We start from the raw sequence: 21996 nt of genomic DNA on the forward strand, positions 1-21996 counted from the left end.
CACAAAAATAAAATCAGATTTAAATAATTGGAAAGACATTCAGTGCTCTTGGATAGGCCGAGCGAATATAATAAAGATGACAATACTCCCCAAACTAATCTATTTATTTAGTGCTATACCAATCAGACTCCCAAGAAACTATTTTAATGACCTAGAAAAAATAACAACAAAATTCATATGGAAGAATAAAAGGTCAAGAATTGCAAGGGAACTAATGAAAAAAAACTCAGAGGAAGGTGGTCTAAGTGTACCTGATCTAAAGCTATATTATATAGCAGCAGTCACCAAAACCATTTGGTATTGGCTACGAAATAGACCGGTAGATCAGTGGAACAGATTAGATACAAAGGACAAAAAAGGGTACATCTATAGCAATCTAATCTTTGACAAACCCAAAGATTCCAACATTAGGGATAAAAATTCATTATTCGGAAAAAACTGTTGGGAAAACTGGAAATTAGTATGGCAGAAATTAGATATGGATCCACACTTAACACCATATACCAAGATAAGATCAAAATGGGTCCATGATTTAGGCATAAAGAGGGAGATAATAAATAGATTAGAGGAACAGAGGATAATCTACCTCTCAGACTTGTGGAGGAGGAAGGAATTTATGACCAGAGGAGAACTAGAGATCATTATTGATCACAAAATAGAAGATTTTGATTACATCAAACTAAAAAGTTTCTGTACAAATAATACTAATGCAAACAAGATTAGAAGGGAAGTAACAAATTGGGAAAATATTTTTAAAAACAAAGGTTCTGACAAAGGTCTCATTTCCAAAATATATAGAGAACTGACCATAATTTATAAGAAACCGAACCATTCTCCAATTGATAAATGGTCAAGGGATATGAACAGACAATTCTCAGAGGAAGAAATTGAAACTATATCCACTCACATGAAAGAGTGTTCCAAATCACTACTGATCAGAGAAATGCAAATTAAGACCACTCTGAGATACCACTACACACCTGTCAGATTGGCTAAGATGACAGGAACAAATAATGACAAATGTTGGAGGGGATGTGGGGAAATTGGGACACTAATACATTGCTGGTGGAGTTGTGAAAGAATCCAGCCATTCTGGAGAGCAATCTGGAATTATGCCCAAAAAGTTATCAAACTGTGCATACCCTTTGACCCAGCAGCGCTACTACTGGGATTATATCCCAAAGAAATACTAAAGTGCGGAAAGAGACATATATGTGCCAAAATGTTTGTGGCAGCTCTTTTTGTTGTAGCTAGAAACTGGAAGATGAATGGATGTCCATCAGTTGGAGAATGGTTGGGTAAATTGTGGTATATGAAGGATATGGAATATTATTGCTCGGTAAGAAATGACCAGCAGGAGGAATACAGAGAGGCCTGGAGAGACTTAAATCAACTGATGCTGAGTGAAATGAGCAGAACCAGAAGATCACTGTACACTTCAACAACAATACTGTATGAGGATGTATTCTGATGGAAGTGGAAATCTTCAACATAAAGAAGATCCAACTCACTTCCAGTTGATCAATAATGGACAGAGGTAGCTACACCCAGAGAAGAAACACTGGGAAGTGAATGTAAATTGTTAGCACTAATATCTGTCTGCCCAGGTCGCATGTACCTTCGGATTCTAATGTTTATTGTGCAACAAGAAAATGATATTCACACACATGTATTGTACCTAGACTATATTGTAACACATGTAAAATGTATGGGCTTGCCTGTCATAGGGGGGGGAGGGAATAGAGGGAGGGGGGTAATTTGGAAAAATGAATACAAGGGATAATATTATAAAATATATATATATATATATATAATAAAAAAAAAAAAAGAAATTGTCCATTTTGCCTTTCATAATGTTCTCTAGTTCTCCTTTGGTCATAAATTCTTGGAGGGGATTTTTGAGTTGTATTTGGAAACATTTGACTTGGGTTGAAACCTAGTTCTGTGATTTACTATTCATGTGACCTTGTGTAAATGACCTATCTGCAATAAGAAAGAAGTTGAACTAGATATTCTGGTAAGGTGTTCTCTCATTCTCATGCTCTACTCAAGCACTCAATTTCCTCTTTGGGAAAAATAAAGAAGTGGGGGGGGTCAAATTGGGGAGTGGGTCAACCAACTGACCTCTGAAGTCACTTCTAGATCTAAATCTAGGATCCTATAACCAAACTGGTTGGTCCAGGTATAATTTTATTCATCTTCCCCATCATCCTCCCAGAAGTAAATATCACCAATGTCCTTTCTAAATATAAAGAAGAAACCTAAGATATAATAGTGTCTTAGTCTGGGAAATTATTTTCTCATTTAGTCAAAAGATCATAGATTTATTACAATTATTAATATTATCTAGCATTTAGAAGATGTGCTAAGGTCTACAAAGTACTTTACATATGTTATTACATTTAGTCCTCTCAAACAATCCTGTGAAGAAACTCTATTACTATTTCTATTTTACAAATGGGAAAATGGAGGCAGTAAAAGATCAAATGATTTGGCCAGATTTTGGCCAGCTGGTAAATGTCTAAAACAGGATTCAAACTCAGGTCTCCTTAACTTCATGACCAACACTCTATCCACTATGCCAAAGATCATCCGATCCAGCCTTTCCAATCAATCCCTGGGGAATCTGAGGCAAGAGAGGAATTTTAACCCTGGGGATCCAATTACAGATCCAATGCTCTTTCTATTAATAGAGAAAAGTGTGCAAATATCCAAGCAGATGCCATGATAACTAAATCACTCTGCCTCTCATAAAGGGGTCAACTATAGAACAAGACTGCTTTTTCTCACGAAAACTCACCATGGTACTTCACAATAACACTTTCTAATTTGGTACCCTTCTACCTCATCTGAAATGGTGGGAAGGCAATTCTGGAGTAAGTTCTAGCAGGTCATTCTAGCCTAGAATGACTTTAAATTCACATCCAAAGATGGGATGTTATCCGGGGGTCAATCTAGCTAAGACCAGAGAGATTTGTCTCCATCAGGTTGGCCATTGGATAATGAATTATTTTGGCCACAAAAAAAGAGGAAGGGAAAAAGAGAAAAAGAAAAAGGGAAGGAGGGAGAAAGACAGAGGAGACATAGAAAGATGGAAATTTCAGGCTTTATCAATAAAATGAGTGCCAGTACCAATGAAATCATGCATTTCTGAAATATTACTGAGAAGAAAATATAAAGGAAACCATGGTATATAATAAATGGGACACTGGCTCAAGCATTACAGGACTTGAGTTGAAGTTTAGGCTCTAAAGCTTACTATGTGGGAAAGTACCCCACTCTATGTCCTTATTTGTAAAAGCAGAGGTGATATAGATGATCTCTGAAGTCTTTTCTAATTCTATATCTACAATTTATCATTCTCCCCCTTAGTAGGAAAATTAATGATTATAGGTGCTTCTTTGCCATTACAAGACAAATATGCAAACATTTATTTGATAGCTAATATATTTATTTTTTGTGTTTTCCAAACTGCTACAAATTGGTCTGTTGAGACCAAAGGGAAAGAACTAGTTCACTCTTATTTTACCTCTGTTTACTCTTGCTATCAAAGAGAATGATTTTTCAAAAGGAAGGTGATTCAGGCCAGTTCTAATGGTCTTGTGATGAAGAGAACCATCTGCACCCAGAGAGAAGATTGTAGGGACTGTGTGTAGATCACAACATAGTATTTTCATTGTTTTTGTTTGTTTCCTTTCATTTTGTTTTCTTTCTCATTTTTTCCCTTTTTGACCTGATTTTTCTTGTGCAAAATAATATTTGTGGAAATATATATAGAAGAATTGTACGTTTAACATATTGGATAACAATGCCCTTCCACCTAAGGGAGGGAGTGGGGAAAAGGAGGGAGGAAAAATTTGGAATACAAGGTTTTGCAAGGGTGAATGTTAAAAATTATCTATGCATATGTTTTGAAAATAAAAAGTTTAAGAAAACCAAAGAGAATGATCTTTGGAGTGAAATATTAGAATAAAACTAGAGATTATGGAATGGAAATGCAATACAAATGAGATGATAAGTAAATGCTTGATAAGAACAAGTGATTTAGCTTTACAATTTATGCCAGGGAATTTGAGAAATAAGGAATAGGAGAGATGCTATAGCAGTGGAGATGGGTAAATGTTTCCATTTACAGAAAGGAGTGTAAGGTACATTCTTTAAATGATAGACTAACAAGTGAAAGTTTGATTCTGATTGGTAAGTAAAATTAAAGAAAAATAAATTCAATGTTTGGCTTGTAAGCACTTAACAAAGAAGCCAACATAGGTTGCTGAGAACAAATTACACCTACCTAATCTCATTTTCTATTTGGATATTATTACTGGACTCATAAATTGGGGCAACTCTGTAGAACTGTTATTTCAGATTTCAGCAAATTATTTCTTTTTCTCTTTTTTATTTTCAAAAAATATGCATGGATAATTTTTCAACCTTGCATTCTGATTTCCTCCCCTTCCCTCTGTCCCTTCCCCCAGACTGAAAGTAATCCAATATATGTTAAATATGGTAAAAATATATGTTAAATCCAATATAGGCATACATATTTATACAATTATCTTGCTGCACAAGAAAAATCAGATCAAAAAGGGAAAAAATGAGAAAGAAAAGAAAGTCCAAGCAAACCACAACAAAAAAAGTGAAAATGCTCTGTTGTAGTCCACGTTCAGTCCTCACAGTCCTCTCTCTGGGTGTAGATGACTCTCTTTATCACAAGATCATTGGAACTGGCCTGAATCACCTCATTGTTGAAAAGAACCACATCCATCAGAATAGATCTTTATAAAATCTTGTTGTTGCCATGTGCAATGATCTCCTGGTTCTTCTCATTTCACTTCACATAAGTTTATGTAAGTCTCTCCAGGCTTTTCTGAAATCATTCTACTGAACGTTCCTTATAGAATAATAATATTCCATAACATTCATATGCCATGATTTATTCAGCTATTCTCTAATTGATGGGCATCCACTTAGTTTCCAGTTTCTGGCCACTACAAAAAAGGGCTGCCACAAACATTTTTGTACATGTGGGTCCCTTTCCCTCCTTTAAGATCTCTTTGGGATATATGCCCAATAGAAACACCACTGGATCAAAAGGAATATGCAGTTTAATAACTTTTTAAATATAGTTTCAAGTTCTTCTCCAGAATTATTAGGCCCATCCCCAGACAAGGGACAAATTTCAAATTATGAATGTAAAGGGAATTCTTTGGGGGAGATCCTGAAAATTGATTGAGGCCATCACCTCTACAAGTTATACATTGTCAAAATAAATAGCCAATGATGGATATGGTGTATCTACAAACTGTGGGCAATATTTTATCAACTTAGATCTGACTTTTCATTCACTCTATTTATAATTGTAATTAATATTGTAGGGAGACTTAAAAATTTTTACTGACAAAAGCATAATAAAGTCCAAAATCATTTAGACTTCACTCTTGACAAATACAAATATTAAAAAAAAATGTAGAAGAGAGAGATTGGGCTTGGAACCAAAAGGATCTGAGTTAGTATTCTATTTTGCATATCTATTTCATAGCTCTCTGATGCTAATCGAATTATTTAACTTCTTTATGCCTCAGTTTCTTCAATATACAAATAAGGAGATTAGACATAATGGCCTATAAGGCTTTTTATGAGACTAAATTTGTATTTCTATTACCCTATAAGTAGGTGGATCAAGAGTCCTGAACTTGCTTCCTTATTTTATCTTTTATCACAACTCATATTAACTTTTACTGAAGATAGAAAGGATCTTAGTTGCTAACCTAAGGTACTAAATCTATATTGAAAGGTTTTGATCTTTGGTCTAAACACAGAGATAGACTGGTATAAACCTAATCTTGCCTGGGATGCATAAATCCTGATTTTTTTGTTAAGTTGTGATAGATATGGATATATATATATATATATATGTATATACATATATATATATGTATATACATATATATGGCAAAGTGACTAAATATAGTATTTATTATTTATTATATTTATTCATATACCCTAGCAGACTGAAAATCCAGAAAAGCAGAAACCATGCACATAACAGAAATCTGACCCCGATCCAAGGAAAAAAACAAGTACAGTAGAGCAATTTATTAAGTAGAGACTTCCCATTTAAAGAGGAACAAATCCACTGAAATGAGCACAATAATATAAGCAGAAGACATATCATCCTGCAGTCTTTGAGATATAAGTTATCCCTCTGTGCATCTTGATGTATGAGTCCAATGCAAACTGACTCTTTCTATTCCTTAAATGTAGGTACTATGTCCTATATTTATGAGGAAAGAAAATTTTTATTTAAAATCTTATTGCATATTAAAATCTTTTTTTTGAACTCTGCTTAGAGAAAATATAAACATATCAAGGCTCATGAGTTATCCTTTTGAGAAAATGAGGAAGTACAAAGAAATTTAAGCCTGGAATAACTTATTTAGATGTCCATGAGCAGGATAAGTGTGCCAGTCATTGTCAAATTATCATATTTACACAGTTGATTTTTCTTCATCAGTCTGATGTCTTTTGAAAAATAGTAGTCTCTGGCTTTACTTTTCACTATAAAACACTACTAACACTAACTTTCTCAGGGTTCTTGAAACTAGCATGCTACCAGTGATCAGGACTGATCTCTCCTGACACTTATTTACACATGCTGTTCCATTTTTCAAGATCAGAAAAAGTAAGGGTAGCAAGGGGAAAGAAGTGGGGAATATGATTTCTTCCTGTATATATTTTTGTAATAAAATCAAATAACTTATTTACAATATAGTTCTATGAAATACTTATAATGGTAAATAAAGTACAATTGCAATGAAAATAATTATCTAAGCATTTCAAATAGAAGAGATTTGAGGCAAGCAAGAATGAATATGTGTATTTTATTAAAAGTTTCCATCTAAAACCTTAATGACATCTAAATGAGCATTAATTCTTTTATTTTATTTTAAAATTAACACCTTACATTAAATAAGGAGACTATCTTTGTGAGCTATCTTTCAGTCTCTTGAATTCCTAAGCCAGATCAACAGAAAAAAAAATGTTCATAAGACAAAGTACAGATTATCTACTTCAAAAGATAATTTATATTTGATGTGTTATGGATGTATCAGTGATTCTAGAGATTAGTGTCAGAATTTTGGGGGGATTCAGCTTTTTTCTGTTTCAAATATTTTTCTGTGCCTCAGTTTTTTCCCTTTTAAATTGTAATCAACAACTTGCCATTTATGTACTTCTCAAATACATAAAATCTATTAATAAAGTAATTGATAAAAAAGGTTTAAAGCCTTTTCATAAAATGATGCTTATGGGATCAGGATTTAGAACACATATGTCTATAAGGCTAATTTTTATTACATATAATTCCAGAAACTTTGAATAACTTTTGGAAACTTAAATAAAATACAGACAAAAGGTGGATTTTAATATATCTGTGGTTATCATTTACCTTGCCAATTCTTAAGTGAAATTTTAACCAAAGTTGCTTTTTGTTTGTTTTTGTTCTTGTTTTTTTTTTAAACTAAATGCTGAAAGATCCTCCTTCTGTCCTGGTTTACTCAGCAACTGCTGTAGTCAACTCTATACTTTAATAGCCTTGCTAAAGTAGTTCTAACATGATTTATATCTAAGTCCATGACTTTCCAATAACAACCCTCAAATCGATACTCAGACAAAAGGTTGACATAAAAAGATACATTTTAAAGCATTCCAGGAAGGTAAGTATCCTTGATGGATGGCATATATGTATCCTGAGGACTGTAACTCTTAAAAATTATCTTTGTATCTTCTTCTAAACCTGTACCAGTCTCCCAATCTCCTCCAATTCCTAAAATAAGAACACCGACCTTGAGAAACAGAGGGAGAAGACTCAACAAAGTCCTCTGCTGGTTTTCTGGGTTGAGGAAAGGAGCTGCCTGTGCATATTCCAGAAACTGTCTCTCTAGCATCTCCCACAGGGCAGTGGGGCATTGGGGATGCCTTCCCTGGAAGAGTTCAGGCTGCAAAAGATCACTAGGGCTTGCTTCATGATCTGTCTTATTAGATGCATCTTCTTTCTCCTTTGAGAAATCTTCTTTATCCATGTCTCAGTCCAAGTAGCCTATTTGGAAAAAAAAATTACCATCTTATCACAAGATTTTCTGGCCATATATATCACCCCCAATTATATGCAATTAAGTACTTAAGATATCTGAGCAAATAATTGAAATCAATAAATGATACTGATAAGTTTACAAGTTCATGTCTTGAATTTTAGCTTCCTTCTTTTCATAGTCTTTTGGAACCAATATACTCTCACTCTACTATGCCCCATTCTTCTCAAATTCAAAGTCATTTGGACTTTCTGACTTCTAAAATCTTCACTAGATATTTAACTTGAAATGAAGCTTTGCAAAAAATGCACAAAGGAGACCTGTGAGTCATTTGCCAAATAAGAATCTCAAGGTATGGAAAGTAAAAGCAATAAGAGTTAAAAAGATAAGCATTGATCTTTTGCAATCCTAGATAGGGGAAACGGTAGATAGAGACTAGACCTGTGATTTTGTTGGTAAAGGAAACTTCCAAGTGGAGAACTCTTCCCCCAATTCAGTTAGGTACTTTTTCTACAACAAACAGTTTTAAAGACCTGCCCAGCAAACTAAGAGGCTAAATAACTGTCCCAATGTCACAAAGCCAAGGTATTATAGACATGGGACTTGAACCAAGTCCTTCATCCTTTGAACTCATCTCTCTCTCCACTGCATCATTCTGAATCTTGGAGAGGAAGTTGATATAATTGACAAAGGGGAGAATGAGAAGAGGTAATCACAGGACAAAGAAGATATAAATTCATAGAAGTTAAAGATTAGATGCTGTTCTAAATGGAAGAGGCAGAAAGAGGGAGTACTATTACCTACACAATATGATTTTCAACATATATCCTTAACTCCGTAATCAACAACTGTAAGCTTACAAGCTAAGTAAATCTTCTCTTTTATATCCCTTGCTTCAGATCAGTTATCTGAGCTTATCTCAGTTTAGCATAGTTCCTGGAAGTTGCCCAGAAGAAGCTTCCCTATTCCCTCAAATTGTTTTTTCTTCTACAAAACCATACAGTCTCTTAGTGTGTGGGTATGAGAAAAGATAGATGCACATATATATGTATGTGTGTGTATGTATGCATGTCTATGTACAAGGTGCCACAGTGAAGAGTGCTGAATTTGAATATGGCAGAAAATGGGATTGAAATCTAACCTCTTACTTGATAAGTGATTCAGGACAAGTAACCTATCTTTTCTGAACATTTATTTGCTCACCTGTAAAATGGGAATAAAAGACCCTAGCTTTTAAGGAGATTATATGAATCAAATGGTATAACATATATGCAGAAAATATATGTGCAAGTATGCTGCATATATATATACATATATTTATATGTGTATATATATATATATATGCAACAGAATACTTGAGTTTTAAGGTAAAGAAAATATGCAAGCAATGCACTAAGAGCACATATGAAAGTCCTGACTTCTGCTTACTTTCTCCATAGAAACCTTTTTTACATTATTTCTATATACCTATCAAGGACATTATTGATGAAAATTAGAAAGAAAACTGGAAGAATTTTTACAGATGACTCTATACAGGAAAGACACAATTTACTATAATATTCATATATAATAATATTTGTTGAATAAGTTGTTTGTAGATTACCAAAAAAATGCACCTGATAAAAAAACATTAATAGGCTACAATCTGTACTCTTGGAGGAAGTACCTAGCTCAGTGATACCACAGATGTGAAACATGAAAAACATTTTATAACCAAGAAAAAGTGTTAGTTGATTATTAATAAAATCATAGAACTTCTTACCCTGTGAATTGGTACAGATTTAGATGAATCTTGGTCGTTGTTTATTCACATTCCTAATGTTATCTATTATAGCTTGTACTTCCATTACAGTTCCCACAACTTCCCCTTCTCTCTACTTAGAGAATTTCTACCCCACTTTAGGATCTTTACTAATTATTACTATTCTATAGCACCAATGTCCCAATTGATTTGTTTCTATGTTCTCTGCTTTCCAAAAGATCCTTAGGCTTAAAGATTTATATCCCTAAAACAAGTCTCTCAGCTATTAAAAAAAAAAGAACAATTAAAAAAAAAACCAAGTTTCCTACTGCCTTTAGAATAAAGTACAAAATCTCTGTTTAATATTTAAATCTCCCCCCAGTATGTTTCTTAGCTAGTCAAATCAAATCAAGTATTTATTAAGAGTCTGCTAGGTACAAGACATTATTTCAAATATGAAAGAAAGGAAAAAATAAAAGCCCTATGGTCTCTGCTCTCAAGGGACTCATATCATGAAAGGGAGACAACATGTGAATAACTATGTACAAGGTATATATGTATGGGCATTTATGTATATGTGTATATATGGATATGTGTGTATACTTACAGAGAGATACAGAAACAGAGAGAGACTCAGAGACAGAGACACAGAGACAGAGACAAAGAGAGACAAAGATAGAGACAGAGACAGAGACAGAGAAGGAGGAAGGAAAGGAGGGAATAGTAGAGGGAGGAAGATGAGGGGTGAGTCTTTGATACTAAAAGATTAAAGTTAAGGAGGACCAGAAAAGGCTTCTCTCAGAAAGTGGGACTTCAGCTAGAAGTTGAAGGTAGACTTTCTCATCTCATTTCCTGTTACTCCCCCACTTCACTCTCCATTCTTATCAAACAGACCTGCTAACCTGTCTATTCCCCACAGTCAACACTCCCCACATATAAAATGCACATGTGCCTTATTTCCACCTCATACAATTAATAGCTTCTTTCAAATCATACTTAAGCTGCTATTTCTTTTTTAAGACCTCTCCTAATCACTCTTTCCAAGATGCGAGTTCTCTCCTTCTTAAAATTGTTACTTTGCACTTATTTCCTGTAGTCCCCTAGTAAAATATAATTTTCTGGAAGGCAGGGGTAGATTTTTGTCTTTGTCTGGCATCTGAAGTAATATCTTGAAAAAAGTTGGGATAGATAGATATTTGGATATTTGTATAATTCTAGGGAGCTAAATAATCGAAGAAATGAAAGGTAACTACCACAGCTTTTACAATGCTGCTTTTAATGCTAGGTTCAATCAATGGATTCTACCTCCTGTGTATCAGCTACTGAGCTAAGCAACATTCAGAATAAAAAGACAAAAGGCAAAAGTCTTTTGAAGTAGAAATTCTATGGGGGAAACATGTTTATGAATGAACAAATGAATCGATGAAAAAAAAACATTTACTGGCTACTCAGTACTGATCACTATGTCAATAATACTGTAATTGAATAAGCATATATAGAAATGAATGCAAAACAAATATGATAAATTTAGGAGGGGAGAACACTAATTGCTAGAGGAATCAGAGTCTCATGTACTTGAAATGAATTATGAAGGAAATAAAGGATTGGAGGAGGTGGACATGAGATGGGAATGTCTTATGTTACAGAGCAAAAGGGGACAGCATGCAGAAAGCCATAGAAGATACAGTTCAGACAAAATAGTGAACTAGATCACCAAGCCTAAAATGACTCATATTTTTTATGACTATATTGCCTTTCATAATGCAACTGAATACATTTTAAATTGTGTTGGAATTATATGAATGACCCTACAAACTCAAACAATAGAATATAAATGCCAAATTTATACTATATTTTATTTAATCTTATTGACTGTTTTGTAATCTAGATGAGATAATCAGAGTGTTTTTAATAATATATTATTTTTCCACATACATAAATTTTTAAAAAATTTTTGGTGTGTCTTGTGTTCCATATTCTATCCCTTCTCTTTCCTGAGACACTAAGCAACAACTAGAATATTTTAGGAAGACTTTTACACTTAGAAGTGGTTGCAAAATCTTGTGTACTTGACATCTCTATTCACTTCCAACCTCCAATGGAGCCATTTCTACTCTACAGAGGAGTAAAGCAGCCCCTCTGACAATAGTTTTTACTCTTACTCCAGACCCAGAATGTTGACCACTAGCATAGCTGAGACAAGTTGGCTGGCTCAGCACCCTGGCAGAAAATATCAGCAGACTCAAGCTGCTGTGTCCACTCTGCCATGTGCCACTATTATGGTATCATTTGGGGGCAGAAAGGAAGGACAGCATTCTCAGCACTAAAGAAAAGGAAAGACAGTTATAACAATAACAACAACAACAACTATGTAGAACTTTAAGATTGGCAAAATACAGAGTGTACAACTCAAAGGAGATATTAATAGAAATAATAGTGAATTCATGTTTGAAGCACTTTATAGTTTATAAAATTGTTTTCTCACTATAGCATTGTGAAGTAAATAATAAAAATATTAGGATTCTATTTTATAGACAAGGAAATTGTGGCTCAGAGTTTAAGAGACTTGAGTCCAGGATTACATAGCTAAGAAGCATAAGAGCTAATTCAGGCTCTTTCAATCAAAAAGGAAGAATTTTGCCTTTATGTCATGATGTCTTTCACTAAAGTCCACACCAGAAGGGAAAAACATGCCCAAACAAGAACAGTTACTAAAAGAAACGTACAAAGGCCACATATGCTGTCAACATCACAAGAAATGAAACAGATGGGATGACAAGTTGCTTGTCCACTTGTGACTAGGACAGCAGAAAGAACTCATCATGCTTTATTTTTAGCTCTGGGCAAACACAGAGCTTGTTATTTCAGAATTTAAATGGGAGTTTAGACTGGAGTTGGTAATTCCTTCATGCAATGATTCCCACAAAGCAGCCCTTTTCCCTCAACTGTTTTTCACCATGGGGCAACAATTCTATTCCATTGGGTAACACAAAAGGGTGGTCATTATGCATTGAAATCCAATTTCAGGAAGCTACAAAAGCCAGGAAATGAATATCTTCCAAATTTTCCAGATTAATTTAGACTTTTAAAAACCATTGTTCAAACCCTAGCTTCTTAAACTGTGGTTCATGACCCCTTCTCATAACTGAATGTGGGGATCACAAATTATGAGTTATTATCGGTAAATGTTTGCTTTGCATACCTATGTTATATACCTATATATTGGGGATCATGTAAAAATTTCTCAGGAGAAAAGGAGTCACAAGTGGGAAAACTTTAAGAAGCCCTAGAATAAACACACAGACTCTAGTTTCTCTCCACTCCAAGAGAGCTCCCATCCAATTGTCAAAGTTATTTTCTAAAAGGGTAAGTCTGACCATGTTGTCACTCCTCCATTAAATAAATTCCAATGAGTCCCTAATAACTGCAGAATCAAATATAAAGCCCTCTCTTCGATTCTTCAAAACCTGGCACTTTCTATCTTTCCAGTCTCCTTATACTTTACTTCCCTCCATGAACTCTACAATCCAGGTACAATGAACTACATATTGGACATCCAAAATAACACATCCTCATTCTCTGTACTTCTATGAGGGAAACAAGGAAACTCTTCTGCCCCATCATGTCCTTTGAATTCCAGTGCTTGGTACCTTATAGATTTGCAACTACTGTGAGCAGACTCACTTTGGGGCATCGTTCTTTCCATTTCTACTCTTTATCTCACAAGTCAAAGAGCTTCCTTACTATTTGATCTAATTTTCTTGAGGGCAGGAAATATCTTTGGCCACTTTTTTGTATCCCTATTGTTTAGAAGAGTGCCTGGCAAATAATAAGTGCTTAATAAATATTGGTTGTTTGATCAGTTATAAATTGTATAATTATCTTGACATTACTATTTGACTTGGCTAAACTGGTTGATTCACTATTCACTTATTTGTGCTGATGCTTTATACAACCAGCCTTTAATGAAAGGGAGGAAAGTCAACCATTGTAAGGTAAGAGTTCTCCTCTCTCTTTAGAGGAATCAGGAAAGCTTCATTTGTTCACAAGTCCTCATAACTATACCCCTACACTAGCAGTCTTTATACAGCAGCAAAGAGAGTCAAGCCTACTCTAATAGCCCTGTTGGAAATAGGAAAGATCCTTCAGCCACCAGCATCCCTAGATCTTAAGTGCTCCTTACTTGCCATCAGCTGATGTGCACAATCATCCTCATATTTTCCACAGAGAAAGATCAGATCCCAGGTCATATTTATTCATATGATCTAAGAATCACATTTGCATATTAAACACAAAAAATACCTTGCATTTGACATATATGGGTCTGTAGGTCTTTGGAAAGGCACTCAGCTTTTCAGTGTCCCCAGCATCTCTTTTATTATAGTATTTTATTTTTTCAAATACATGCAAATATAGTTTTCAACATTCATCTTTGCAAAATCTTGTGTTCCAAATTTTTCTTGCTCTCCCCTCTTCCCAAGAGAGCAAGCAATCCAATATAGGTTAAACATGTGCAATTCTTCTAAACATATTTCCATATTCATCATGCTGCACCAAAAAAGCACATCAAATAAAGAGAAAATACAAGAAGGAAAAAAAAAGCAAACAAACAACCACAACCAAAATATGCTGAAAATGCTATGCTTTTATCTACATTCAGTCTGCATAGTTCTCTCTCTGGATGTGGATGGCATTTTCCATCTCAAATAGAATTTGGAATTACTTTGAATCACCTCATTGTTGAAAAGAGTCAAGTATATCACAACTGATCATCACATAAGCATCCTAGGAATATTTTTAAGACAATAAGTTGAAGAAAAGTTGCCAATATAGCCTAGAGGAAGGAACTTCTTCATTGGAATTTGCCTATTCCTAAGGAAATCACAATTTCAATGTGATTCCATCTCACTACTGACAAACTTATACGTACAAATAGTGAGGTATCCAAGATGATAAGGGATTTGAAACCACTGTCATATGAGGAATAAATTAAGGAACAAAGATGGAAAGAGAGGGAAGAGAGACTAGCTTTTTTATAATTATGCTGAAAGAGGATTAGACTGGTTTTGAATTTCTTCAGAAGGCAGAACTAAAACTGGTGGAAGGCAGAGTTTTACTTGAAATGATGCTGAATTTTTTTTAACCAATTAAAGTTATCCAAGGAGAAAACAGCTTTGGAGACTTAAGAAGTCCTGAGAAGTATTCAGGAAAAGATTAAATGAAGCTTTCATCAGGGATTTTGTTGTAGAAGGTATTTCTTTCATAGGGTCGGTGTTGACTTATATAGCCATTAAATTTCCCTACAATTCTTATATTTACTATTTACATATTCTCCATAGAGTGACTGGTGGTCAGGAAGAATTCTAAAAGCTATGATTTAAGAAAGCCTTATCTCTAAAACCTGAAGAATCTTATTCCTAGGCTGGTGTAGAAAAAAAATATACTGAAATCCTCATGCAGAATTAATTCAAATAAAAGATGAAAATCTATTATATTGTTCTTTAAAATGGCCTCTAAGCCATGAGTAAATCATTGTTTGATAAAATTAAAGGTAGAAATAGATTTCTTCTTCTGTCACTATGTCACCTTATATGTTTTCAGATAGAAAGCTCAACATGAAGAAACTATATCTTTTTCTTAGTTTTTTTTCCTTGTAATATACATGGTTGTAAGTTGCCCAAAGGCCCTGACAGTGAGAACAGCCTGTAAATTTAATGAATAAGTAATAAAAACATTCATTTTTCAGTGTAGTTTAAAATAATCTGTTCCTTTTCCATTCTGAAAGCAGGTTATAAAAGCAAGCTCAACGTGACTTGCTTGGTAAACTCACCTGGAAAATAATCCCTATGTTCTCAAGGACTTTGCCATACAGTTCTGTTATGTCAATGTTTCTTAGCTCCATAATGCACCTTAGCATAGGCAATACATTCATTAACCCTATCAATTCACTGGTTCAAATTGCTGGGGAGAATGCAGTCCGAAGTATGAAGTATTTTAACACAGACCCCTGTAAGATAAAGTAAGTGTCTATACATCAGTCATATAGTTTGACTTCCTTCCACTGAATTGATCAACTATTATACAACACATAAGCAAATCCTATGTATATATGTTCATCCTCATATACATTCATACTTGTCAGGAATATCATAAAGTCATAGATCCTTGGAATTCAAAAAAGATCACAAGGTTTTCGTTATTTGTTGTTGTTATTTAATTTTGGAAAGAACTTAACTACTAATTCATTGCAGATAGCATGGCTCACTTTGTCAAGTTTGGAATACCAAGGAATACAAACATATACAAGTGCATCTAACACAACCAAGTTGCAGGATTTCCTGAATATTATGCGTGTCAGCTGGATTCTTACAGAGAAATGGGTACAGGAAGGCATAATTACCTGAGTATCACCCTCTGCATCTGACCCAGGGAAGTAAAGATGTATATCTAATTACTCTTAGAAAGATCTATCTATCTAGATAATGATAGATCAGCTTCCAGACAACCTACTATTCCCAGAAGCTGTGTTACAAAGAGGTAAACAGAGGGAGCTGGACATTGCAATATAATATAAGCATTCAATCTACATTTACTGATATTTCATATAACTCTTTCTTCTAACATATGCTATGTTTTAGCCAAACTGGCATACTTTTAGTTACCTGTATATGGCCTTTAATCTATCTTCCACCTTTGCAAATTCATCCTTGTCTAGAATAATGTTCCTTTATTCACCTCTCTTTCTTAATATTTCTAACCCTATTCAAAGCTCACTTTGAGTGTTACCACTTAAAAAAAGCTTCCTTAATATCCCCAGTTGTCAATTGTTTCAATGCCCCTCTCACCCCCATAAATACTACTTGGTTTTTGCTTTGTAAATATACTGCATTTATTTATTGGTGTACATATAAGCAGAAAGTAAGGTATTTAAAGACAGCAGTTGTTTTCACTTATGTCTTTATAACTCCAAAAGTACCAAATAAAATACTTAATAAATACTTTTTCAACTAAGTTGAGTTGAATTTGTAAAAACTATGAGTTTGGATTAACATTATCTCTTAAGTGATATCACCTACAATTATGGAACTTTATAATTCTCTGTTTGAGTTTAAAACTAAAACACATGGCAATGAAGGAAAACAAACTCTTCCAGTTATCTTCTTTAGAGAAGGCTTTTTGAAGTAAAAGGTCCTAGATTTTAAATAAGCGGAGAGAATAAGAAAGATTTCCGCTTACCTACTCAAAGCTCCATATATGACCTCAAACTGAAGCTAGAACAAGAAAATAGATTTGAGAACAAGGCCAGAAAGACCAAAGGTTAGGGCAGCTTTCCCTGAAAATAATAGCCAATATCTGTACTGTTGGAGATGCATAAGTGATTTTACATCTATCATTCCTCTTGATAATCACAACAGCATTTTAAGTTAATCCCTCAGCCAGTGGGTAGAAAAGCATTTATTAGTATGTCCACTTTGCAGATGGCATAAATGGAGTTTGGTTTAATGTGAGGATCCAATTGCACTGATTCCCAACCAGTGTTTTTCCCACTCCTGCTGCCTGATTACGCATAAAGATCATAGACAAATTCTCACACCCAAAACTCTCTTCTCCCTTAGTTCAAAAATAAAATAAATACACAAATAGATAATCATTGACTGCTTCTATCTTTCCTGCTTTGCTCTGAAATGAAAGAGCCTGAAGGACAGAGATTATTTCCCATGACCTTGAGTTGGTTATTATCATATTGCAGCCATAAAACCATTATAGCATTCTTTAAATCCCATTCCTCACTACAATGAAACTTCCTGGTATCAGTGAAAAAAATAATAATTTTCCTCTCATCCATGAAAAGGCCCTTCCATAGAGCAGTTCATAGATGCTCATGAGAAATTCTGCTGTTGCTTTTTCACTAATTAACCTATGCAGAAACCAACCTTCACTCCCTTTTTCTACACATTCCCCCACCCCCAAATTTGCTTTATGGAAGAGGAAGTGGAAAGAAAAAAGTAGGCACCTTGTCAAAACAAGAATGTTTCTTTGAAATGAAAGTTGGCCAGAGATGCTGGATTTGCATCTACTTCCTAAAAATAGCAGAAGCTAATCAACGATGTCTGAAAACTCATGGCCACTCTCCTAGAACTAATGAAGCCTGAATGACCACTCGTGGGTTCAGAAGGACCTGAAATGAATGAGCGTACCCTATTAAAAAGAAACCCTCATTTATAATAGTAGTGATCATAGCAAGAATAGTCCACACTTCTAAGACCTTTTTCTTCAATTTATCAGAAATCTGTCATTATGGGAGTGTGGGTACAGCCTCCATGGAGACAGATCACAAACTCTCTGGGATTTGACAGTTTTTTTTAAATGTTTGTTGTGGCTTAATAATTCTATATTCTGGCCAAACTTTTATTGAGATTCTTTAACTTTAACTAAGCTGGTATTCAAATCAGACCAACAGATATTTGACTGTTGAGTTCATATAATATTCCATGCCTTTCCAACTTGGTAGGACTTCCATTCTGCTGAAGAAATCTTGGAGACCCCCAGGTCACCTCCACAGAAGAAAGAGGAATCAGAGGAACACTGGAGTAGAGGGTATAACTCTTCAAGAGTCAGTCACTCTTTAAGAATTTCTCAGAAGCTCTTTATGTGCCAGACACTCTGTGCTAAGAACTAAGGACAAAAAACACTAAGAAATGATCTCTTCCCTCAGAGTTCACATTTTACTCTAGGAGTTAGTGTGCATGTGTACATATAGGGCTTATACAGTGTAAATGGAAGGTGATATCACAGGAAAGACATGAGCAAGGATATGGTAAGTGGGTCTGGGGTGGAATGGGAAAGAAGAACAGGGACTAGGTCTTTGCCTTTCTTTGATGCCCTAGTTCTTAGTGCAACACCTAATAAGTGGTAGATTCTTTTAAAAGGCTTTATTGATTGACTGAAGGTAGGGTTTGAGCATGATCTTGAAGGAAGTCAGGAAGTAGAAATAAGAAGGGAGAACATTCATGGCAAGGGAAATACCCAGTAAAAAAGCTGGAGAGGAGTCTCATGTGTGAGAAAAATAAAACTAGACAAGTGTAGCTGGATTGCAGGGAATATGGAAAGAATAAAGCATAAGAAGACTGAAAAATAGGAAGGAGTCAGGTTGTGAAACAGGTTGAGACAAGCAGTATGCTTATCTCATAATAACTGTGAGTAGACAGGTATTAACTATTTTACAGACAAGTAAACTAAGGCTCAGAGAAGGTCAGTGGCTTATCGAAAATAATACAACCAGTAATAGCAGAATCTGGTCTAAATTTAGATCTTCTGAAAGAAAAACTAGTTCTTTTCTGCCATCTCATCATTGTCACTAGGAGATGGGGGGGCGGTAATTGAAGTTAAGAGACTCACCCAGAATCACACATTGGTAAGTGTGTGGGGCCAGGATTGAACTCAGATCCTGTTGACTCCAAGACTGGTGCTCTATCCACTAAATCCCTGAGCTATCCTATCATTGCCTTTTAACAAATAATAAAACGGGATCTTGATTTCACTAATAAATAGAAATTCCCAACAAAGAAATTCTTTCTATTAATGCAGGTTGGTACCTTCTCATCAACTTATAGTCTTAAGAATTCTAGCCTATAGAACTGAAAGGTTTAAGTGATCTCTCCAGGCTTGCAGAACCAGGAAGCTTAAGAGGTAGTTTTGAGACCAGTTCTCTATAACACTACTGCTTCCTCCAACAAATTAATGATGATGATGGTGATGATGATGATATTTATATGTACTTCATAATCTACACAGGAGGCTGCATGGAATAGAAGACAAAGTACTGACCTTGGAGAAAGAAAGACCTGGATTCAAGGACCACTCTAAAACATCCAGTCTGTGGGACCTTGAGGAAGCCATTTTGCCTCTTGGTGTTTTAAGCAAAACTCTTAAGATTCTAAGTTATAGAGAAGGTATTGACTTCTATTAGCAAAGCCCATTTCTTTTTTCTGAAAATTCCCTATATTTAAAAAAGCAGAGTTCCATCTCCTATTTCTATCTCTATAGAGTCTACAAAGCATTTTCCTCACAGTACCACCATGGGATAGTTAGGGAAAACAATATTATTACCATTTTACAGATGAGGAAACAGATTTTGAGGAGTTTTGTAGCAACACTTTTTGTTATGTGGAAAAACATTCCATTTGGCCAGCAGGAGATGAGGGAAATTACTCATAAATAGAATAGTTGTTAAATGAAGATTAAAAAGAAAAGTAGTACTAGAGTCAGAATATTAAAGAGAAAGCAGTAGTTCATAAAATATAGGAAGTAGAATGTGCATGACTTCTCTTTGTTCTTCCAGATCTAACTGCTATTCAAATCATTTGTCTTACACAAATAGATCTGCTAGACACATGAGGCAAACCCAAAGTACTGAAAAGTGTGTATGTTCCTCAATAAAATACAGTGTACATTTAGTAAGGGCATATGATATAGAGAATACTATGGGAGATATAAATCTTATATTAGACAGTGTTCCTGTTCTAAAAGGGCAAAGGAAAGGTAAGAATGGAATAAGTTATGAAGGCCACTAAAGACTAAATATATGATTTAAAATTTCATCCTGGAGGTAAGAGTAAGCCACTGGAGTTTAATGAATAAGAGAATGGCATAGTCAAATATTTCCTTTAGAAATATCAATTTGATTACTAAATGGAGGATAGACTGACTGGAGCAGAGAGACTTGATAAGGCTGGCAAACCAATCAGTAGGTTACAGGGAATCAAGGGAATTGGTAGATACTTTGGAGGAGAAAAAAGATAGGAAAGACTAGCTTGCAGAACATTATTGCAAACCAGACAACCAAAATAGTGAAAGTAAATACAGAAATAAAATAATAATGTTGAAAAGCACAACTAAGGGGGAAATGACCAGCACATTTTAGCATGTAAAGAAAAGGAAATGTTAAAAATTATTCTTTGAGAAGATGGAGGTTGCACAGAACATGAACTAATTGAAGGTGGAAATGGAGAAGACCAGCAATGATCTCCAAATTCATACCCCATCAGTAACACATCAGCACATCCACATTATAGATCTTACTATGGTGCCTGATCATCTCCAAGATAAGGACATTTGAAATTCTAATCCTTGACCACAACCTCCCATCTCCAATTTTCACCACTATCCCATGCACAATAAAATTTTTCTATTGTCCAAATGAGGTCAATAAATTAGCTATAACTTAATAAATTAAATGAATGTTTTATTAAGAAACTATGATATACCAAGGGCAATTAAGTCCCAGGAATAAAGGACAACCAGTGAAAATATAATAATCCAGGGGAGACAGTATATTCTTCTAGGAACACCAAGGAAACTAGAATCACTGTACTGCAAAGCAAAGAGGATTAAGACATAAGAAAACTTGTAGAAAGATAGAAAGGGGATAGGTTATGAAGGGCACTAAAGATGTAAATATATGATTTAATATTTGACCCTGGAGGTAATACCACCACTGGAGTTTAATGAGTCGAAGAATGACATGATGAAATCTGCCTATTAGAAACATCAATTCAGAGGATAAACTTGCTGGAGTAGGGAGAGACTTGTACAATAGTACAGGCAGAAGATGATAAAGCCTACACCATGGTGTCAGGGGAGAAAGGGAGAATTGCAAAAGATATTCCTATGGTGAAATGACTGGGTGTGTTAATTGATTGGATAAGGAAGCTGGGGTAAAGAGGAAGGAGTGGAAGATGCTTTTAAAACATTTTAAAATATTAAAAGCCTTTATGAAGCCTTTTACAAATATTGTATTCTATCTACTGCTCCACCTAACTGCCTCAATAAAATAATCTTTGACCCAAAGATTCTGTTATCCTAAAGGTAGATGCCTCAAATAAGTCGATGATCAAAACCAAAAAATTAAGATTCCTATATATACCAAAATATTTTGTGGTAGGAAAAAGTTGAAAACAAAATAGCCATCCATCAATTGTAGAATACTTCATAAATAGAATGAAATATTACTATGGTGTATAAAGGAATAAACATAATGAATAAAAGAAACACAGGCAAGCAGACAAATATTATGGTCTAATATAAAGTGAAGTGATGATATACAAAACATAATTGATAGAATAAAAACAATGGAAGTGGAAAGAACAACAAAATAACCTATGA

At 34.6% G+C, this 21996-nt stretch overlaps 1 protein-coding gene across 1 annotated transcript in view; it reads right to left on the minus strand.

Annotated features, from left to right (window-relative positions):
• The window catches only part of WDFY4 (WDFY family member 4), a gene marked incomplete in the record, with an annotated part of 362592 nt that overhangs the window by 332394 nt on the left and 8202 nt on the right, over window positions 1-21996 (minus strand). The window contains 1 exon segment of the mRNA XM_074296119.1: window positions 7845-8098. Within this exon segment, the coding sequence (XP_074152220.1) occupies window positions 7845-8081 (237 nt within the window).

This window comes from Sminthopsis crassicaudata, chromosome 2, assembly GCF_048593235.1.
Source record: "Sminthopsis crassicaudata isolate SCR6 chromosome 2, ASM4859323v1, whole genome shotgun sequence".
In the NCBI taxonomy this organism is placed as follows: domain Eukaryota; kingdom Metazoa; phylum Chordata; class Mammalia; order Dasyuromorphia; family Dasyuridae; genus Sminthopsis; species Sminthopsis crassicaudata.